The sequence below is a fragment of the Mixophyes fleayi genome, chromosome 1, assembly GCF_038048845.1.
Source record: "Mixophyes fleayi isolate aMixFle1 chromosome 1, aMixFle1.hap1, whole genome shotgun sequence".
In the NCBI taxonomy this organism is placed as follows: domain Eukaryota; kingdom Metazoa; phylum Chordata; class Amphibia; order Anura; family Limnodynastidae; genus Mixophyes; species Mixophyes fleayi.
The window spans coordinates 131,397,831-131,419,700 of record NC_134402.1 but is presented as its reverse complement, the minus strand read 5'-3'; the positions used below and the strand labels follow the sequence as shown (position 1 = coordinate 131,419,700).

General features: G+C 36.5%; 1 protein-coding gene across 18 annotated transcripts in view; it reads right to left on the bottom strand.

Annotated features, from left to right (window-relative positions):
• Positions 1-21,870, bottom strand: part of CAMK2D (calcium/calmodulin dependent protein kinase II delta) — a 184,950-nt gene that overhangs the window by 64,042 nt on the left and 99,038 nt on the right. For all 18 annotated transcript variants that reach the window (XM_075200364.1, XM_075200365.1, XM_075200366.1 and 15 more), the window contains exon 5: positions 1,769-1,834. In XM_075200364.1, the coding sequence (XP_075056465.1) occupies positions 1,769-1,834 (66 nt within the window). The remainder of the gene's footprint in view (positions 1-1,768; positions 1,835-21,870) is intronic.

The window sequence follows — 21,870 nt, the reverse complement described above, 5'->3', positions numbered from 1 at the left end:
CAACCAGAGAGCTTTCAAAAAGGAGCTAATGATTTGTAGAAGAAAAAAAGTTAAGAAACATGACTGTCAGAGGCATGCTTCAAAAAGGTACTTAACTTGCTCATTATGGACAAAAATATATTTGTGAGATTGCCCTTTTAAATGAAAAATTTAAAACCAGTCTTGGTACTTGAGTCGAGAGAAAGCTTAGAAGGCTCAAACTTAGACCTGGGAAATCTTGGTAACCTATCTGAACTCACAACGACATTTATGTACTAAACTGCCATATATATCTGATCATAAAAATGTATTATATACGTGTCAATATAAATATAGCGGTCAGTATTAAACTCAAGACCTCAAGTCACCCACACGTGGTAGAATTATGAAAATAATACACTGGAGTTCAGTACAGTCAGTGACATGGAACATGGCATGGGGATATGAGAGAAACAAAAATATATATACAATATAATAATATATATTATATATAGTCTTGTATAAGTACCACAAACACATTTTAAAGGATCATTGTCACATCAATGACTTGAAATTCTGATGCACTTTGCAGCCCATAATTAAGGTCACACACTGATAAATCAGGGAAATAAATGGCTGGCAGAACGAATGACCACACACAGCTAATGTCAAAGCAGTGAAGCAGCAGCAAGAAATAATTAATGAGGTGATTAGGAAACTGGCTGTTACTTATTAAAGATTGGGTAAACTGTGTTACTTGTCTGCTGCTTGTCATTCTATAAAGTTATAATAACAATAACCAACATTTCCAAGGTACAAGAAATGCACAATGATAAAAAACACGTAGAGGTCGACCTATTCTGATAGATGCCTCTCGAGTAAAGTTCCTATTATTTATCTTATAAAAGCTGGAAATATTTTGGGTGTAATTTTGATCACAATTTACTACATAATGTTTATGCACTTGGAGTCAATACAGTAGGTGCAATGCTTACATACATTATGTAGTAAATTGTTATCAAAATATTCTCCACAGTAATTCAAAACTACATAATGTGCATTCACTGTACCAGACCCACTATGAACGATTCCAAGTAAACGGCTAAAGTACAGTCCCAGATCTAGGTAAGCATAAATTCATACATATACCTGTAAAAATTCGTTAAAGGACCATGCTGAGTAATTCAATGCTGCCTTCAATAGGCCCAGGTTTAGGAGCTATTACTAAACTCTTTGGACTAGGTATTAACTTACAAATATAAAATCCATGAAGTGATCATTTACAAAGTACAAGCTTTGCAGCCAAGAATGCAGTACTCTGTACAGTCTTAATTGTTTAAAGGTTCATTGTAAATGAAAATGTATTTTCAAATGGATTCTTATGTTACTTATTTTTGCTATTCCCTGTTGCCTCACAAAAATAAAGACTGTTGGGTACTTGAAAGAAGAACACTTAATGTTCATTCATTAAAGGAAAATCATCATCAAAATACATCTCTGTGATATATAAAACTGAAAAAAAGGATACTGGCATCTTTTAATTATATAGCACCAGTGTGTACTTTGTTTTTATCTGCATCTTATTGTACCGTGATAGAGGTACAACTCAGACAATGGGCTGCTGCAAAACACCTAACTACCACTTAATTTGTCTACCTCATTTATTAAAGGGAAACTACTGAAGAATAACAAAATGTTAACTATATATTTCATGATAGGTCTACTTCAATGATAAGCAAATTAGCTAGGACTTTTATTGGCAACTTTTTTTTCCCATGCATTAGAACAACATTTAAATGCAATTACTTACCTGGCATCTGCCTCACTATAGTATTCTCTTGCAACTATATCTTCAAATAGTTCTCCACCAGTAACTCTGAAAATAAAAGAAAAAAAACTACTTTATTAAAAGTAACAAATTTATAACATACTGCAAAAAAAATACCTATAGTACAAAGAAATATAAAGATGTATGCAGATAGATATACAGAAAAGACATAAAAACAACGTTTACATAGAACACTGCATATTGCTTTAGTAGGCAATGAATAAGACACTTAAGAGTTATATAAAATTCAGGAGCCAAGCTATCAAATGTAACTCTCAGCGAATATATCATGTGTGTATGGCAAGGTTTCTTATGAAAATGAAACCTGTTTATTCATTTTGTACAGGCCAGCAGGAACCAGTTCTGGGTCACCAGTGATGCGCCGTTTTTTAGCTTATGTTTTAGCACATTATCCCACATGTAACACAGGCCAGGCAACACTCCCAGCCTGACTCAGAGGAGCAGCAGGTGAGAATCTACCTTATTAACCACACCCCCTATTCACCATTGTTAACCAATGGTGTAGGGGTGTGTGTTTGATTCAAAATGATAACGCGGCCTTTGCTCAGGACGTGCTGGAAAATTAAAGACACTAAGGAGCATATTTATCAATGGATGAGGAGCCAAATTATATCCACCGGCGTTAAGGCTCTTTATTGCATCGCCTAATACATGAAAAGAGTATCTACAAGCAGTAACTATTTAAGTAATTTTAAGTAACACCTGTTTTGTTATCGCCATCTCAGGATTAAAATCATTTAAAAAAATACTTTATCCTTTAACTATTTTTTTTAATGCATAAAATGTTTGTAAGTAAATATTATTAATTTTAAACCTTTTTAGCTGATGGAACTGAAAGCTCAAAACACGTCACACATGTGCACATTTGCACACAATGACCCGGCAAAACAATAAGTTAATCCTTACCACTCCGGACCAGATGATAAAAAATAAAAACAAAAATACAAAAAAAAATTATCGCAGCAATAAGTGGACTACTGATTAAAAAGCTCCTAAATGAAAAACATACACAATGCGATTCTTTTAGTGTTTTAGGCACCCCAGAAAAGCAGGCCAGACAATGAAAGCAAATGTCTGATTGGTTTAGTGCAAATTTGAGAAATCTTAGTAATTATTATATAATCTGATATTGAAATTCACATAAAATGATGCTTATGATGTGTTTTCTTCATCTATTTGTTTGTGCTCATTTTTAAGTCAATAACAGATCCATAACATGCTTTCAAATAAGTTAAAATATGAGAAGCATGGCTGTACAGCACAGCATAATACAACAACAACACATATAGAACGTTATTAAATATAGGGCTCTACTGTATTGTCAGTTAACGGATGTCTTTAAAGTGACAGGAGAATGAATCAGCTCACATTACTAATGACTAGGACAATTCCCTTAAAATGGGTGTACAGAAAAGATTCTGGAGAGCTAAAATCTACTAGTATTGTAATGAGATTGCATAAAACATTGTTGCAGCAATATACCCTTTCAAAGCTGTTAAAGAATGATGGACATGTTCTGTCTATTTAAGTTTTTTAATGCTTATTTTGAAAGGTTATTTTAGGGGGTTTTTTTTGCCTCAGGGTATGGAAGGATTATGTATTAACAGCCTTTTACCATTAATTTAATTGTCACATTATACTTATAAGCTTATAGCAGAATATTTATAAAGGATGGAAGCAGCTGAAAATCAGTCAAAATATTGTGCAGCCTAAGTGAAATATTTATATACTGGAAAAGTAATAAACTTTACTGCGCTGTCATAAACGCCAATACAAACATATGGTATGGAAAAGTTCATCATAGCAAAACTAGACCGGTGTCTTTGAACCATTTCAGTGTGGAAAGAGTTATAAAGCCATGTCTAAACTAATTTGAAGTCCACCATTCTGTAGTAAAATAAGAGATTTATAAATGGAGAACAAAGACCACACTTGTCAAACTTCCCAAGAGTAGTCCAACAGATTCACCCAAAGAATAGAACATAGGATACACCAAGCTACTGCAAAGAACTCAAAAGCTCTCCAAGGATCTATAGGCCTCTGTCTACAGGGAAAATAATATAATTCATTATTCTAGAAAAAGAATGAACATGTATAGCTTTCAAGCAGCATTTGATTGAAAGACATCTTCTGGAACAATGTCCTTTGGATAGATAAGACCAAAATAAAGTTGTTTGGTCTTAATGCACAACGGTGTTCTACAAAATATGAACTGCAAACCAGTCATCAAGCCTGATGAGGTGATGATCTGTGGTTGTTTTGCTTTACAGGACTTGAATGCCTTGCAGTCATTGAGTCCATCATAAACTTATCTTTTTACCAGAGTGTTATGGCGGAAAATGTCATGCCATCTAGCAGAGAACTTAAGCCTGGCCAAAACTGTATCTACAACAAGACAATGACCCCAAGCATACCAGCAAATCTACAATAGAATGTCTGAATAAAAACAAAAGGTTTTGGAATGGCCAAGTCAAGGTCCAGACCTTTAATCCACAAGATACTAAATAGTTGGGTCTACCGCTTTTTCGCACATGGCTTTTTTGTTGAAATTAAGTGTTATTTTGTCAAATGAAATTCAATTAAACTTTAGAACTTGGCGAGGACTAGATAATTGTTAAACATATCCTGAGAAATAAACACACAGATTTAAAAGATTTCATAAAATTGTACACACACTCACAGATGGTAAACTTTCTAGATATATGGAGTGATCTGGCGTCTGATGTGCGGTTGTTAATTGGTTAAATCCTAGCCGGCTACAAATTACATGCATCTTGCTTCACTTGTTATAAGACAAACAATAATATTTTGTCCATGAAACAGAAAGTACTTCTACTATTTATAAAGAGTTTATTAAAGAAAAACAAAAAGCTTTTCTTTTGTTTCATTATTTTAAAACATTAGTTATTACAATATTTACATAATTCACATTACTTTTATGTCATTTTTAAAAGAACTTATGAATCATAGCAATTATTAACACAATAATTGATAAACAAATATCTGTTATTGTAGAACGTTACAAACTAAGCAAGATCTCCAATATAGTTATTTCATTATACTACACTTCACAGGCAGTTCTCCTTAGTTAAATGCAGCATAGTAAAGAAGATATGTGGGTGAGATTTGACAGGCTTGCAATTAGTGCATAGGTTTGGTGTTGTAATTTACTGACTCGTGTGTGTGTGTGTGTGTGTGTGTGTGTGCGTAAGCTTGTGCTGTCATTATTTTGTTTCACAATGCAGGACTTTCCCCAGGATTCCTGATTTCCTGCAGCTTTTACACTACACTAATAAGCGGACTAGTGAGAACATTAGTATGCTGATATTGTTCCTTGCATGGTATTTTAAATGAACACTGCTTCACAGAAACCACACAGCAGTGCTCCTTGACAAATCCTGTCTCACTCTACCAGTCCATTACCAAGCATGTCATTTTGTGATTATGGCTAACACTGGAACAAGCGCCTAATAATGTTATATTTTAGGTTCTATTAAATCCATTATCCACTTTGACAAGACAAAGTTTGTCACTTGCTTAAGCCCTGCTGACCCCAGCAAGACACTTTTACAAGAGATTACATTGTTCACAAAGAATAGTTTTACCTTTGTGTAGCACACAGTAGCAATATTTATGAAAATTTGATAACAGGAGACTTCAGCACCTACACAAGGCACAGAACATTTGACAAAGCGACACGACATGCAAATTTTATACAAATATCCAAAGAACATGTAAAAAGGAACGCAAAACCAACTGTAGCTATGTTTCTTTAAGAATATCCTTGAAATGAGTCCTTCATTCAATAAATTGAAAACGTTTTGCTTTTAAAATTGACGACACAACTAGGTCAGAATTATAACAAGATGGAGATTGATCAACTACACTACAGGCGGTGTTGAAATATACTCAGATCAGCATATCTTGTATAAAAAGCTTATATGCAAATGGTTTTCTTACTGTATCTGCTTATGGTACGCAGCTAACTGATGACAGTGGTAGGACATTCCTTACCTAAACACTCCTGTACACAATTTGTCCCCACCCTAAAAGATTCATCCTTTTTCCACTTGGGCAGAACAACCAGATTACAGACTGCAAACGTGAAATAGAACACTAGATTTTGTATAAAAATATTTTTTTCCTTGTACATGCTTAGACTCTCCAAACCCACTAATTGCCTTCAATTGAATGTCAATGTTTATTCAGAAAACATTTAGGAGAGATTGTTTTTTTTTTTATTGTTTGTTTTATACTGTATTTTGTTTATAGGGCTTCCAATGGTGTAATAACCTATTCATATTTATTCTGCTCAATTGGTTTCATCAGGAGTCAGAATTATTGGAAAATAAAAATAAAGATTTTCTAGTGGGAAAAAGAGGGACACCCTGGGATAACCAGAATATATAAGTGGATAATGGCCGATAGATGCTGCTCGTACAAAAGGAATATTTTCTCAGTTCATGAATGGCGCAAACCTAATTCCGCTATAATTGACTACTACCAGGGGCGGGCTGGGCCAGGGGGCACATGCAGAAAATTACTATTTTGATCCCAACAAGCAGCAACTGATCTAAAGACACCAGCAGCCATGAGTGGTTACAGTGACAAGAACAGGTAGGAGAGAACAGAACAGTCTGCCAACTATCCTGAATCTGGAGGGACAGTCCCAAATTTGTGAGACTGTTTCACTTAGTCAGGATTTGGACAGTTGGTAGATATGTCTTGCTTCACACTGTACTGCTCCTGAAGGCAGAACTGCGTGCACCCAACCGTAGTGCACACAGTATTGCCTGTGTATTGAATAAAATTTGTCTAAAATGATAACCATGTTACATCATTGGAGCCCCTGTCTAAAGTGCCCAGGCCCCCAGAGCCGTAATCCAGCTTTAGGCCAGAGTGTCAGATTGACACCTAGTACTCTTCCCAGTACCACCCCTCATATTATTTGTTAGGGCAAAGCAAAAACAATCCCTTTGCTGCAAAAACATCAGATTTTAAAGCAAACAGGCTTTATGCATTTTGATAAATCCCATTATAAATCAGACAAGTATATACAGAAAAAAAAAAGTGTTATAGGTAGAAGGAACATATAAAATAAAATGCAATATTAAGTGAGGTTTGTTTTTTGATGCATTATTTATTTTTATTATTTCAAATTTATCATTTATAATAATAAAGTATAACTGGGTTAAGCAACACTAAAATAGCCTCTTGATAAATATTTATTGTGCCGAAAACCACCCTTTAAGCATGGGCCGCTACGTATGGGCCAGCGTGGTGTGCTTGCCCCGCGGGCTAAAGTCTGCCAGCCAGTCCCTGACTACTACTGCTTTACATTTGGATGTCTAATGTCCCAGGTTACCCAATTTTTGGTGAAGGAAATTCTTACTATGACTATAGAACAAAATACAGATTCATCAGATAACATTTTCACTGCATTTTAGCACTAAGCAAACAATGCTCAGGCCGTGTCCCAATTTCCTATTTCAGAACTATGGGATCCTGGGTTTAGAGAATGCTGAGTATAGTAATGCTGGGTAAAAATAATACATAGGTCCATCGACCATACATACTAAATGCGTTGATTCAAAACAAAACCCTAATGTGACAGTGGTAAATTTAGCCTCACAAAAGGAAAAAGAAAAGAAAAATCACCATAATGTCCTTTACTTATTATAGCTACAAATTTTTGTAAGAAAGAAGTTCAAGTGAAAGTGTCATCCATAAGCTCATCTGGCAAAGAATTTCACATCTTCTGATGAAACAGTCTCTTCCATTCACAAATAATTATCCCTTGCCCTCTGTATAGGCCTTGGCAGGAAAATGTCTGTAGTAACCAGAAATAGATTTATATATATTAGGCAATTTCTAGGGCACCTTTTTCTAATGTAAATAAACCTAGTATTTCTAACAACTCTCTATCATACAAGTCTTCCGCTTGTTTTAAACTCAACCTAATTAATCACTTCTCCTTACCCCCATTCCAGGAAACCTACTCGTCTTACACCTTGTTATATCTCCTATTTTCTTTGTAACTTATGTTTCTTGCCTTATGTATATAATGTTTAATTTACAATGCCTGTTTCATACTTGTGTTTGACTTTACTGCTAGAAAACCATTTTTAAAATCTATCAACCTGTTGACTTGTGCTGTTTTCTTGTAATTTAATTTCTCCCTGGGTTGCCTCTGAAAATATTACGCCTAATGCACTCACCCAGTAAGCAAAAGCAAAATATTAAATACTTATTGAGTTTGTCAAAAACTGAACCCAATTTTCAAGATATATGTTAAAACTATTGGTAATACTAGGTTTGCATCGCATGCATTTATCCCAGGTTTTATGCATCCCTCTGAGGGCTGATACTCTACGCTATCTGTCAACTAGTAGCCCCAAGTCTTTTGCATCTCAGTTTTCCCCAATTGTATGGCGGCCTACAAGCATAACCTCCATTTATCTACATTAAATTTAATCTGCCATGTGCTGGACCAGTTTGCCATTTTGTTTAAATCGTTATGTAGCAAATGATTATCTTGGTCTGTTTCAAAAACTCTACACATCTCAGCATCATCGACAAATGCACATCTAACTTTCCAAACCATCCACTAAGTCATTACTAAAAAGATTAAGTTTAGGCTCAATACCGACCCCTCTGGTACAGCACTATAATAAGAATAAGATATTATATACCAAATATACAGTCATGGCCAAACGTTTTGAGAATGACACAAATATTTTTCACAAGGTCTGCTGCTTCAGTGTTTATGATGTCAATTTACACATACTCCAGAATGTCATGAAGAGTGATCAGATGAATTGAAATTTGCCATGACAATGAACTTTATCCCAAAAAGAACATCTTCACTGCATTTCAGCCCTGCCACAAAAGAACTAGCTGACATCAGGTCAGTGATTCTCTCGTTAACACAGGTGAGTGTTGACGAGGACAAGGCTGACTGAGTTAGAATATCAGACTGGAAGATTTAAAAGGAGGGCGGTGCTTGAAATCATTGTTCTTCCTCTGTTAACCATGGTTAGCTGCAAAGAAATACGTGCAGTCATCATTGCTTTGCACAAAAAGGGCTTCACAGGGAAGGATATTGCTGCTAGTAAGATTGCACCTAAATCAACCATTTATCGGATCATCAAGAACTTCAAGGAGAGGGGTTCCATAGTTGTGAAAAAGGTTTCAGGGCCCCAAAAATGTACAGCAAGCGCCAGGACAGTCTCCAAAAGTTGATTCAGCTGCAGGATCGGGGCACCACCACAGTGCAGAGTTGCTCAGGAATGGCAGCAGGCAGGTGTTAGTGCATCTGTACTCACAGTGAGGAGAAGACTTATGGAGGATGGCATGTTGTCAAGAAGGCCAGCAAAGAAGCCACTTCTCTCCAGGAAAAACTGTGACAGACTAATTTTCTGCAAAAGGTACAGGGATTGGATTGCTGAGGACTGGGGTAAAGTCAATTTCTCTCATGAATCCCCTTTCAGATTGTTTGGGGCATCTGGAAAAACGCTACCAACAGTCCTGTGTCATGCCAACAAGCATCCTGAGACCATTCGTGTGTGGGGTTGCTTCTCAGACAAGAGAGTGGGCTCACTCACAATTTTACCTAAGAATACAGCCATGAATAAAGAATGGTACCAAAAACATCCTCCAAGAGCAACTTCTCCCAACCATCCAGGAGCAGTTTGGTGACGAACAATGCCTTTTCCAGTATGATGGAGCACCTTGCCATAAAGCAAAAGTGATAACTAAGTGGCACGGGGATCAAAATAATGAAATTTTGGGTCCATGGCCAGGAAACTTCCTAGACCTTAATCCCATTGAGAACTTGTGGTCCATCCTCAAAAGGCAGGTGGACAAACAAAAATTAACAAATTCTGACAAACTTCAAGCATTAGACAAAAATGGGCGGCCGTCAGTATGTGGCCCAGAAGTTGATTGACAGCATGTCAGGGCGAACTGCAGCGGCCTTCAAAAAGAAGAGTCAAAACTAAATATTGACACTTTGCATAAACTTAATGTAATTGTCAATAAAAGCCTTTCACACTTATGAAATGCTTGTAATTTTACTTCAGTATACCATAGCAACATCTGACAAAAGGTCTAAAAACACTGAAGCAGCAAACTTTGTGAAAACCAATGCTTGGCTCATTCTAAAAAAATTTGGCCATGACAGTAGTTGGAACAATAGCAACCAGTTTTCCAAAACACACATTTATCATATCGATGTCACTGCCAATATTCAACCTGAGACTTAGCTCTTCTACAAAAAAAACCTTAATCATATTTATGACTCAAGATCAGTCTTTCATGAAAACATGCTAATACTGTTAGCAAATTATTTTCTAAAATTATTTTTTACAATATATTTCAGAATCCCAACCCTTAGAATCCCCTCAAAAAATGTATCCACAGATCTACAATCTCCTGGTTCTGATTTTGGCCCCATTTTAAAGTATGGTGCCACATCTGCTTTATGCCAGTCTATTGCCACTGACCTGGTTATGAGTGAGTCCATAAATATAAGAAATTGAGGTTTAATAATTACCAAACTTAACTCCTTTAACACACATGGGTGGATGCCATCTGGGCCAGGTGCTTTATCTGTGTCTATCTTGTTTAGGCATGATTGTACCTACTGATGTGTTAGACAAGTAACATTTAATAAAGTGCACATGACCTATATCCTTGTACTTTTTCCTCCTTTATGATTACATACAAAATAACCTAATTAAAAGATCAACTCGCTCTTTAACATCTATAGTTATTTTGCAGATTTAATCATTCAGTGGCCAAATATTATACATTTTTCTATTTATGTACTTGAATGACACTTTGGGATTAGAATTGCAAGCTTTTACAATCCGCTTTTCAGCTTCTGTCTCTGCTAACCTGTTTTCCTCTTTACATATTTTGTTACATTCCCTGTATATCCGAAATGGATTTACAGTTATTTCTATTTAAATGTTTCCTTATTATCTTCAATAATAATAACTACATTGATGGCCTTCTATTCCTAAAAAAAGTATTGCCATATAGTATGTGCTTACAACAGCATTTAGTTAAAATATTCATCCTGTGGATGTCTCAAAGAACAATCCAATATGAGGTTTGCAATTTCTTCAATTATGCACAAGCCAAATAGTCCTGAACTCAATTTACAAGCTTTAATTCTTATCTAAGCTGATCAATCTTTGCCCCTCTAAAATAGTTTAGCTCCCTTACATTTTTCTTTTCTGCGCTTTCATTTTGTAATAACTGTATTTCAGTAGGGTGCTGTTCCTGTATCGCAAACTGCTTCTAACTTCACCCGGCCCCCCCAGATTAATAAAATCACCTCCAGACGTCTGATTGTCTTCTCCCCTACTGCACACCCCCTACTTAGAGCTTCAAAAATGTTGTAATGAAAATGTGTACATTTTAGAGTTTTAGGATGACACAAACACTATTACATTCTTTGCGGTCCAAAAACACAATATGCAGAAAATTAAAGGCAAATTGGACATGAATTGTTATAAACCATACAATCACCATTTAATTAGGGTAAAGTCAAGAATCTATGGGGCAGATTCCATGAGCCGAGAAGTTCCATAGTAACCTTGCGGCTATGTTGCTGTGTGCATTACAGACAATTTTGGTAATGAAAACCTTTATGAAGTGTGAGCAAAAATAAGCAAGGATCATTACCTACAATATCACGTGGAGCCTTGAGCCTAATTAATTTGGCCTCTTTCTACAAGTCGAAACAAGTTCCCATCACTTGCATGTAATTTTTCTATTGAAACTTTTCAAACTGTCCTGCAAGTATAGGGTTTTCCAAGACAGGGAATTACACTGCATAGATTTTTATATTATAATGGTGTTTTTCAAATTGCAATCATGCCATTCTTATACACTGCTTCAAAGGTTTGTCTTTTGTCTGCTTGTCAAAGGTTAAAAGGGGCTCTTAACAAAGCTTTTATCTTCTATTTAGCCATTGATTTTTCTCTTGAAATAGGCACACTCAGTAGGAGTTATTCATCTTACATTGTAAAGCTGGTAAGTGATTTAGGAAATCTATCAAACACGGATTCAGATTATCTTTTTAATAGAATGTGGTTGGCAATTACACATCGTATGAATAAAAACAAAGATATTATGGACAGCTTAAAAAACAAGAAACTGACATTTAGTGGTATATTTCAACTTTTAAAAAGTTCAATTTAGTTTTATTGATCAATTCAAATCATCCATTAGGATTAATACAGAAATAACATTGACAATGAAGTAAGCTTCCCCTGACTAATAAAACAATATGTATTTTGCTGATATTAACTCGTATTTACTCTTTGTTAAAGCTGTACCATTTTTCCCAAAGTCATATTTTTCCATGCCTGCATTAAGTTAGAAATCTTGTAGAGTGGTATAAGTATTCATGAGTATTAATAAGAGGGAGAACATCTCATTGACTAGTCGGAGCATGCTCACTGAGCCCCTGAGAAATCTTTTGTAATGACAAACTATAGAAAGGCTACCAACCCAGCAGCTCACAACAACAGCTAATTGAAATAATCATCAGGCAGTAAACAGGGAAGGGCACAGTTTTCTAACTAATTTTCTACGGAATGATATGAGTTACCAACCGTACATTGCAATTAAGCTTTTTCTTTAACAATAAAAATAAGTTATAAATTGCATGATAAGTGCACTTTAATCCCATAACGCAAATTGACATTTACAAACACCACATCTTGCAGCGCCATAAAACATACTGATGTTAAGAACCAACAAGTAGATTGTGAAAAAGTAGTGAAAAAAATAAATATTAATAAGGGTTCTAAGTATCAGTTTTCGCCGGTGATGGGGATATTTTTTTGCTTTGTCTGGCGATAACATGCCTTTGCATGGGGAAGCCTCTGCATCAACTATTGCAGTGGTACTTGTACTGGGAAAGAGAATTTGAAAAATAAAATGATTACACTGCAATATTGTTCACTCTTCTCTATAACTAACATAAAACAAAGTTGCTTATTTACCAGTAATAGAGTAGTTTTGCTTAAAATTGAAAGTTGGTGGCAACATGAGGCAAAGGAAGGGTGCAATTTAGCCATATTTTCCTACCTGGTTGAAGGGGCAAGTGCAGGGGGCATGATGATGTAATCTGCATTAGCATGTTCACGCCCCCGCTGTGACTCTCTTCCTCGTACAGCAGGGGCAGGGCAATGAGGAAGTGATTCACAGAGATTTGCATAATCAGGGCCTCTCACCCCTTCGCAACTATTAAATCCAAAACACCTTACCACACTATGGGGCTCAGAGTTATAACATAGCAGAGTAATAATTATGAAAGGAACCAGAGTTCATTTATACTTTGTATTCTGCCTATACAATATCAGCTCAATGCTGAAATGTTCCAAGTAGCATCATTACAGCTTTTTACTATTACAAGAGTGATGCAACTTTGCATTTGCTCATCAGTACACATAATTTAGATCCCATGCCAAGTATATTGTGCCAACTTGATTCATACAAATGGCATGCTGATGCTGTAATTGCTGACTGACAATAGAGCCGACTTGCTCCTGCCAAATTATGTTTTCCATTGTTAGTAACAGGGTGTACCATATCAGCTATCAGCTACATGGGAGAGTAAGGATTTTTGCAGAACAATTGTTAAATGTTTTTAATGGAATTGAAAACGTTCTTTCTTCCTGAGCAAGTACAAGAACAACCTTTAAGCTTAAAATTATATTGAGTGTGACATGATTCAAAGTCAAATCAGAAGATAAGATAAGAATGTTTTGTTCATTAATAGCAAGAGTCATGGAGATAAAGAGACCTAAACACTGCAAGCATTAAAAGTTGCTATGAACAGCACAACGCTTGTATGGGCATGGAGTGCACAGTTAAGGCTCTGCCCAACGGGCGTGGTGTCATAAGCCCTTCTACAAAGTCCCCCTCTCACCTCTCCCCACCAGTTCTGTGTTAATGTTGGCTGGCTAGTTTATGTTCCATTTGTTGCCTTGATCTATGCTTCACACTAAGCACAAACTTAAAATAAAATAAAAGCATGTCTCAGATCTGGTAAGCTGTGTACACATTTATGCAATCTAAAGTTGAGTACACGCTACAGGTTTTTCAACCAATTGTGCCAATCACACGATAAACGACTGTTAGGTCAGATATCACATTAATGTGTACACTCTCACAATCATGTTTTATTGTATCAAAGCATATCGTATCATTTGATTTTACAAACTTACTAAAAATCAAGATCAACGATATCAGGAAAAAGCATGCACTCCAGAACAGTGGTGTAGGCAGATCTCTATAGTGTGCTCAGAGTCACAATCTTTTGAACAAATGGTTAGTTTTCTGTAATGTACACCCAGCTTTACTTTAGAAGCAATTTCCGTAATGATTTCGCCACTGATTGAAAGTCCCGTTGAGCATACAGATTCATGCACAACTATACTATTTACCTTCAGATCTGTGCTCTTCATCTCTCATAACCATCTGCTGAAAAAAATTGTGACTCTGTACACTCTACAGATATCGGTCTATACGGCTAGTCAGATGTGAGTACACACTTCCAGATTTGCCCAACATCATTAATCATGGATCATGATTTTTAGGCACTTTAGGAAACCAAATCAACAGGGCCGTAACTAGGGCTGTGCGATAAGGGCGACCGCCCAGGGTGCAACTCTGAAGGGCGTTGCAGTTTAGGAATATTTTAAGTTCATTTGGTTAAAATTGAGGGCGAGGGGTGGCGGCATTTGTCTCTCACCCCAGGCACTAGAATATTAAGTTACAGCTCTGAACAGATGCAATGTGTTTTAGTATTATAAAACATGATCGTGGGAGTGTACATACTCTTGCAATATCTGAATAATTTACCGTGAATCATGTGATTTGCACGATACTTGCATATATGTGTTCCCAGCCTTAAGAGGTGTATCTGTTTCGGGAACACTCATCATCATCATCATTTATATAGCGCCACTGATTCCGCAGCGCTGTACAGAGAACTCATTCACATCAGTCCCTGCCCCATTGGAGCTTACAGTCTAAATTCCCTAACATACACACAGACAGACAGAGAGAGAGACTAGGGTCAATTTTTTTTGATAGCAGCCAATTAACCTACCAGTATGTTTTTGGAGTGTGGGAGTAATGTGGGAATTTATGGTGTAAGGCGAGGTACACACTGGAGGTTCTTCAGCTCAATATTGGGCCAATCACACAATAAACGGCCGCTCGGCCACATACCACATTAGTGTGTATACTTGAACGACAGTTGTTCCAAAGTGCCGATTGTCGTTTCATTTGGTTGGTCGTACTGTTTAATAATCTCCTTCCAATCACCTTCTGATCACGTAGTGAGTATCCACTCACTATCACGATCTCCATAGATTTTACTGAGTCATGGTCTTTTCAGCCGATGCCAGCAATGAATAAATTAATAAATGTAGAGTGCTGTAGTTGGAATAGTTTGTTTGTTCATTCTGAGACTGAAAATTTTGTTTCAGAGTCACAGAAGTCTAACTAAACACTTTCTAAAGCTGAGTACACACTACAGAATTTTCCACCAAATTTTTATGCCGATCGATTTTACATGCGATCGATGGTCCGATCGTTCGGTCCATGGACTGTATACACACTAGCCTTGTTTAGGACGATAAAGGGAAGAGCGGACGTCCCAGACTTTTTACAGCCATGTTGTCGTGAGCAATGACTGTAATTTCGTACTCACTGTTGTGGATCGGTTGGAAACTTATATACACTACACAATGAAAACGAGATTGGAACGAAAATATTTAACGGTACGACCAACCAAATGAGGCGACAATCGTCCACTTGGGCAGAGTTTCGACCATAGTGTCACAACACACGACCCGACTTTTGAACGAGCGGTCGTATATCAGCTGATTGAGCCGATTATTGGACGAAAACCGTGTAGCGTGTACCTAGCTTTAGAATGTCAGGTCCTCAGCTACATCTTAGTGGTTGCAGGACTGTGTGTTTAATACTGGGTGGGGTATACTTTTTTTCTTGGGGGGGGGGTTTAGTAGTTTTTGGATAGACCTGTGGCAAAATGTATTAGGCTGCTATTGGTCCAAATAGCTGATTTGAAAAATATATATTTTCCAACCCAACTCACTGCATTTTTTTTTGTCTTTAATAAACCTGGCATTACGTTCCTGCAGGAAAAAAAATAAATAAATTGCAGTTTGATTAATTTTGCCCCATGTGGTTTTATTTTGATTACCCACCCAGATGTCATGCATGCCTAGTTGGGTCTTGACGTGACATAATCTCTGAGTTCTGTGGCTAGACACAGATCTTTCTATTAGTACCTAAATATAATTACAAATTTGCTTTGAAAATGAAAATATCCTAACCTACAGTACTGGATACATTATTCCCAATATTATCTTTTATACAGGAACTAGTAGAGAACCACATAATAAGCTTTATTTGCCCTTATAGGCTTATTTAACTATTGTTTAATGTTCACAAGATATTTACAAATAAATATCACATTGATACAGGATTTCTTTCAGAACTCATCTCACAAATATTGTTCCCCGCTATCCAGCGCTGTCCGCAATATCAACAGGATAGAATTTTGGCTCTCTTCTACTTAACCATTTAACAGTTTTTGAGATTAATAAGTGGACCTCAGAGATAGCATATTGCAGTCTCGAGCTAGGGTTTGTAGTGCAGTCATGCCATTTACATAATGGGTGCACTAAACTGGCGGCACTGTCTTGTTAAAACCTGGTAGTGGAGAGACAGAATTTTAATTTTATTTAGTGCAAAAGGCAATAATAAGTAACACAAATTGACACACAGATTCCCGCCCCTCAACTCCCATTTGGGTGATAAAATCAACCTTAAATAAGCTCCTATATGTTTTATAGGGTATATTATGCAATTGTTTAAGTTGCTTTAAGTAAAAATTTATTTGGGGGGGGGGGGGGGGGTTGATTTTAGCTCTGGCTGCCATCTCATACAGCAGACATATCGTGCAGAGCTCTGTATCATAAGACAAATATTTTAGGCAGCAATGTAACCTTTTTTTATTGATATAGGTTCCACAGCTATCTCTTATATTTAAATAACATTTTAACAGCGTGGGTCTGTTTTAGTCATGGTATAGAATAAATCAGTGCTGTTCAACTGGCTCATGGGAAGATGGGACACCACCAGTAATTTCTTGTGGTCCTGATTATGGCTCTAGTATAAGACATTTCATTTACAATTATTTGGCCTGAGAATGCATAGTTGCTACATATATGGGTTATCTTGATGGACATCATTTAACACCACTGAAATAAAAGGAGACTGTTCATTAACGGTAACTGTATGCAATAACTTTTTGCTAAATCATGGATGTCTATTTATTTAGCGCCATCGGAAGGTACTAAAGTGATTTTATGCTTCTCTGCTATTGTGGAGAATTATCTTGTGCAGATTTAGACAGATATACCAACCTAGGAGGAATCCGTTCTCAACTGTAATTATATGCAGACCTGTACATACTCGTGTATGCATACTTGTATAAACTTAGACTGATATACCAATAAGGAGGATACCGTTCTTAACAATATTTTTATGCATTATCAGCTTGCCAATATCCTGGACATTTTATTGCAAGATATTAAGGACATATACTACCATTTGCCGACTGATTATCGGAGATTACCATTCTGGAATTGTGTGATATTTATCTGCAAGCTTTTTTAGTGTGGCCACACTGTATCAGTTTTTTACCATACACTTTCATATCATCAGGAATACGTGTAGCATTTTCCAAATAGTGCTTATATTGCTTTCATTTACTTCATACTAAATGGATATACAATGGATCACATGATGGTTTTATAGTCTTAACAGACATCATTTTTATATATATATATATATATATATATATATATATATATATATATATATATATATATATAAAACTTTGTTGCTTTTTGTATTTTATTGTTTAGATAATCAATATTTGTACATCATCTGATATCCAACATTGCTTTTGGCTATCTATGTTGGAATCTTATTGTTGTATATCCATTTGAACATCGTCTATGTTATATGGTTTATTGAATAAACACTTTTTATGATTTATCTCATAGAATTTTTATTGGGTGGTCAGTTGGTTTTGTTTTCCAGCGCTGTTATTTGTATTTTTGTCCTTTGTCCAGTGAGACCCCACAGGTCTATACAGCTGCAGGCACAAAACCACTATCACTCTTTTTGAAATCTCATATTCCATTGCGCCAGGTGTTTGGTTTATATGGTAGGGATCAGGTTGCAAGATACTGGAGGGGGAAAACTGATTAGTGTCCATTGTGCTCACAAGACTAGTCCAGACAGGCCATCTAGCAGGGAAGGTTCTGTGAAAGGACAGCTCATCTTTGCTCCCCTCTCCAAACCCCCCTAGTCCAGCACTGACCATTGTTTAACAAGGAGAAGCCCACTGTTGTGCTTAGAGAGAGGAAAGCTCTGTGGAAATTAGACTGTAGATATAAGAAGCCACTCCAGGGAGGGGGGAGCTTTGTACATTCTGTGATTTTATTGCTGGAAGCTGCAATGTCTGGTTTTGAGTTGTCGTTCTCTACCAGAGTCTACACATGCAGCTGAGAGAGATCTATGGGTCATCTAGTCTGGACAGCCAGGTGACTAACTCCTTAAGCTAGTGGGGGTAAGGGACAGATGATGTGGTTTATTTATTTATGGTGTGTACATAATATTTTAGTATTATTTTTATTACAAGAAATGTACAGTTGTACTTTTCTAACTGCATTTGCCTGAGTGACTAATAAGAACCTTAGAAGTTACTGGATAGGCTTCCCTGGCTTAAGAAGGCACCCGTGGGTGGCCAGGCAGAGTGAAGTGGGTAGAATTGGGCCAGAAAGCCTGGTATCTTAACAGAGGGGAGAGCTAAATTTGAAATGTGATGGCAGATTTATAGTTATAGTATTTATAGTATATGCATCAGAGTCACCAATTTCAATAAATCAATGGTATTTCACAGGTTTTATTTAAATAAAGTTTATTTATTGAAAGCAGCAAATAACATAAAGGAAACAATTTAGGCAATGGGCCTGAGTCATTAAGAAGAGTAAAGCATAAAAAAAGAGTAACTTTGCACCTGGACAAAACCATGTTGCATTGGAGGTGGAGGTAAATTTAAAATGTAGGCACAGATTTATAGCATGGGATAGGGCATGTCCTAGATCAACTTTAAATTTCATTGTAAAAATAAAGCTATCAAGTATTTGTGTACTACATGAAAAAAAAAGCCAGTATTTTCCTTATGTGCAAAATAATAAACTAATTTGCACTCCCTGCATTGTAACATGGTTTGTCCAGGAGAAAATGTTACTCCTTTTTTTTGTTTACTCTCCTTAATAACTATAAATAAGCCCTTTCTGTATTATCAGACATTAGCTTCTTTTAACAGCCCTACTATGCGACTACATTACACAATTAAAACCCATTCTTCTGTTTACTTATATTTTGTATGTTTTGTTCTTATAGGCAGACATAATATATTCAGTATATAAACATTAAAAAATAATGTTCACAATCCTTTCTACTGAGTTAGGAATGTTAAATGGAAGACTTATATTATTCAGATTTTCCCAAGTGACAACACAAGAGAAACAGTTTGTTAAAATGACTGTTAAACTGGATGCACAACGTTATAATAAATGGTTAAGTTATAAATAATCATGGCTGTGTAAATGTGAAGCAGCAGCATTTGGGTAGCACACAAATGAGGCAAATGTCTTCACTTGCAGCAAAAAACAATTATCGCTGACACTAATTCCATAGCAGTCAGTGGCTATTGGTAGAGCTTATTTATTCATAATTAAAGGTCCCCTTATCTCAGTGTAGGATGCCATCAGAAAATACCTCACTATGACGCGGTTAATTCCCACCACTACTAAAAGCAACGATTAAGTCAGGAACAGTTGTCTGTGGGGGTGGAATGGCAGCAACGCCACTGTCATGCATTATCATTAAAATAAGCACTGCAAGTGGCTTTGTTCATAAGCAGTGAATTAATGAGATGAACAATGCTTAGAAAGTATGATGGGGTTCTTATCAGATAAAGTCCTCACTTGCACATTGTTGTAAATGACTTGGATCAAGCACAGAAGCATTAGAGCGGAAGCCTCAAACACATTTTGTAATTACTGTGACATTGCAACTGCACATTATGATGCTTGCTACACACAAAGCCCTATATATGAAGTGACAATTTTTTTTGTTAATTGAAGAAAGTATTTATAATGCAATTTTCCAACTCAAAGGGCAGAAGTTAATTCTGATTTATTTACTGGTGAAAAGCAAACTAGCTTTAATTATTTTTTTAGCAGAAGGTCAAATCTAGAAAATCCATATTTATAGGGTAAGCCCATATGATATAGTGTTTGACATTCCATAACTTTCTTGCTTATTTTTGTACTGTCAATGCTCCCTTGTGGGAGCAGAGGAAATCCACAAAGGAAATGCTCTGGTAGGTGTCTAGAAATGAGCCAACACTACTGCATGCTTTAGGCAGCATGTTGCTAAAGATTACACCTCTAAAAGTGCAATTCAGTAACAGGCTAGAAAGAGAGGGAAAGAAGGATGGTTCCTAAACGTATTTTTTGAGGAGTAACGCTGCCAAAAGAGGAGGCGCATTGACCACCCCACATCTAGTTTTTTAATAAACTAACAGTTGTCTATGAAAAAAAACAGCCACTATGCCTATGTAGGCTTAAATGTGCATAGGGAAAAATACTGAAATGGGTGAATGGTGCAGTTTATAATAAAAAGAAGAAGCAGCGGGTAAAGATTCTTAGTACATATTTATTGTGACGTTTTGTATGCTGGGTAGCAATATCCTTTAAAAGGGGACTGCACACATACAGATCATTATTAACTATTAATTGGGCAGCACGGTGGCCAAGTTGTTAGCACTTCTGCCTCACAGTACTGGGGTCATGAGTTCAATTCCCGACCATGGCCTTATCTGTGTGGAGTTTGTATGTTCTCCCCGTGTTCGTGTGGGTTTCCTCCGGTTTCCTCCCATACTCCAAAAACATACTGGTAGGTTAATTGGCTGCTACCAAATTGACCCTAGTCTGTGTGTGTCTCTGTCTGTCTGTGTCTGTGTGCGTATGTTAAGGAATGTAGACTGTAAGCCCCAATGGGTCAGGGACTGACGTGAGTGAGTTCTCTGTACAGCGCTGCAGAATTAGTGGCGCTATATAAATAAATGATAATAACATGTATGAGTGTTGTTTCTAACCTAATATTTGCTGCTGGAGACTTCCGTCAATATGTATCAAATTTTACCAAATGATTATGAAAAGATGTCCGGGCTCTCACATCCCCAATCTTTCCCTACTTCCTATAATAGAATACTAGAACAGACAACACAGCAATTTTTAAATTTTCTGCACCTTCAAGTTAAGAGTAAACTCTTTGTGCAGCACATATGCTGATAACAATTAAATTGTTAAAAATTTAATAAATAAAACAATAAGAAAATGTGATACAGTAATATACTTTATGTTGTAAATTTAGATTAAAATGAAATTAATTTTTTTATCTGCGCTCCCTTTGAGTGGTATTTGGGGTAAGCTGCCAATACGAGATGTGGAGGGGAGACTGCTATTCTTCTTGGAGGTACGAACAAAGTATAGAGTAACTCCGAGGTGCTAAGGGGAATAATCATATGGGGTAGGGACTGTGTAACATGTATCTGGTCTGTGTACACAGCAGGGTGTGGAACATAAGCAATATGGATAATGTGATAAATGACTTTTAGGGGCGTATTCAATTGTTAGCGTTAATGCTAACAAACGAGCGCTCGAAAAATCTTACCGTTAATACGTAATTACCCGCGGAATTCCAGCTCGCCGCTGAAATTCCGCGAGTAAACTACCATATTAACGCTTTTCGCGCGCAATATTACCGTATAAACGGTAATATTTTCCGAGCGCTCGTTTTTCAGCGTTAACGCTGACAATTGAATACGCACCTTAATATCAAAATCTCTGTATTTGTTA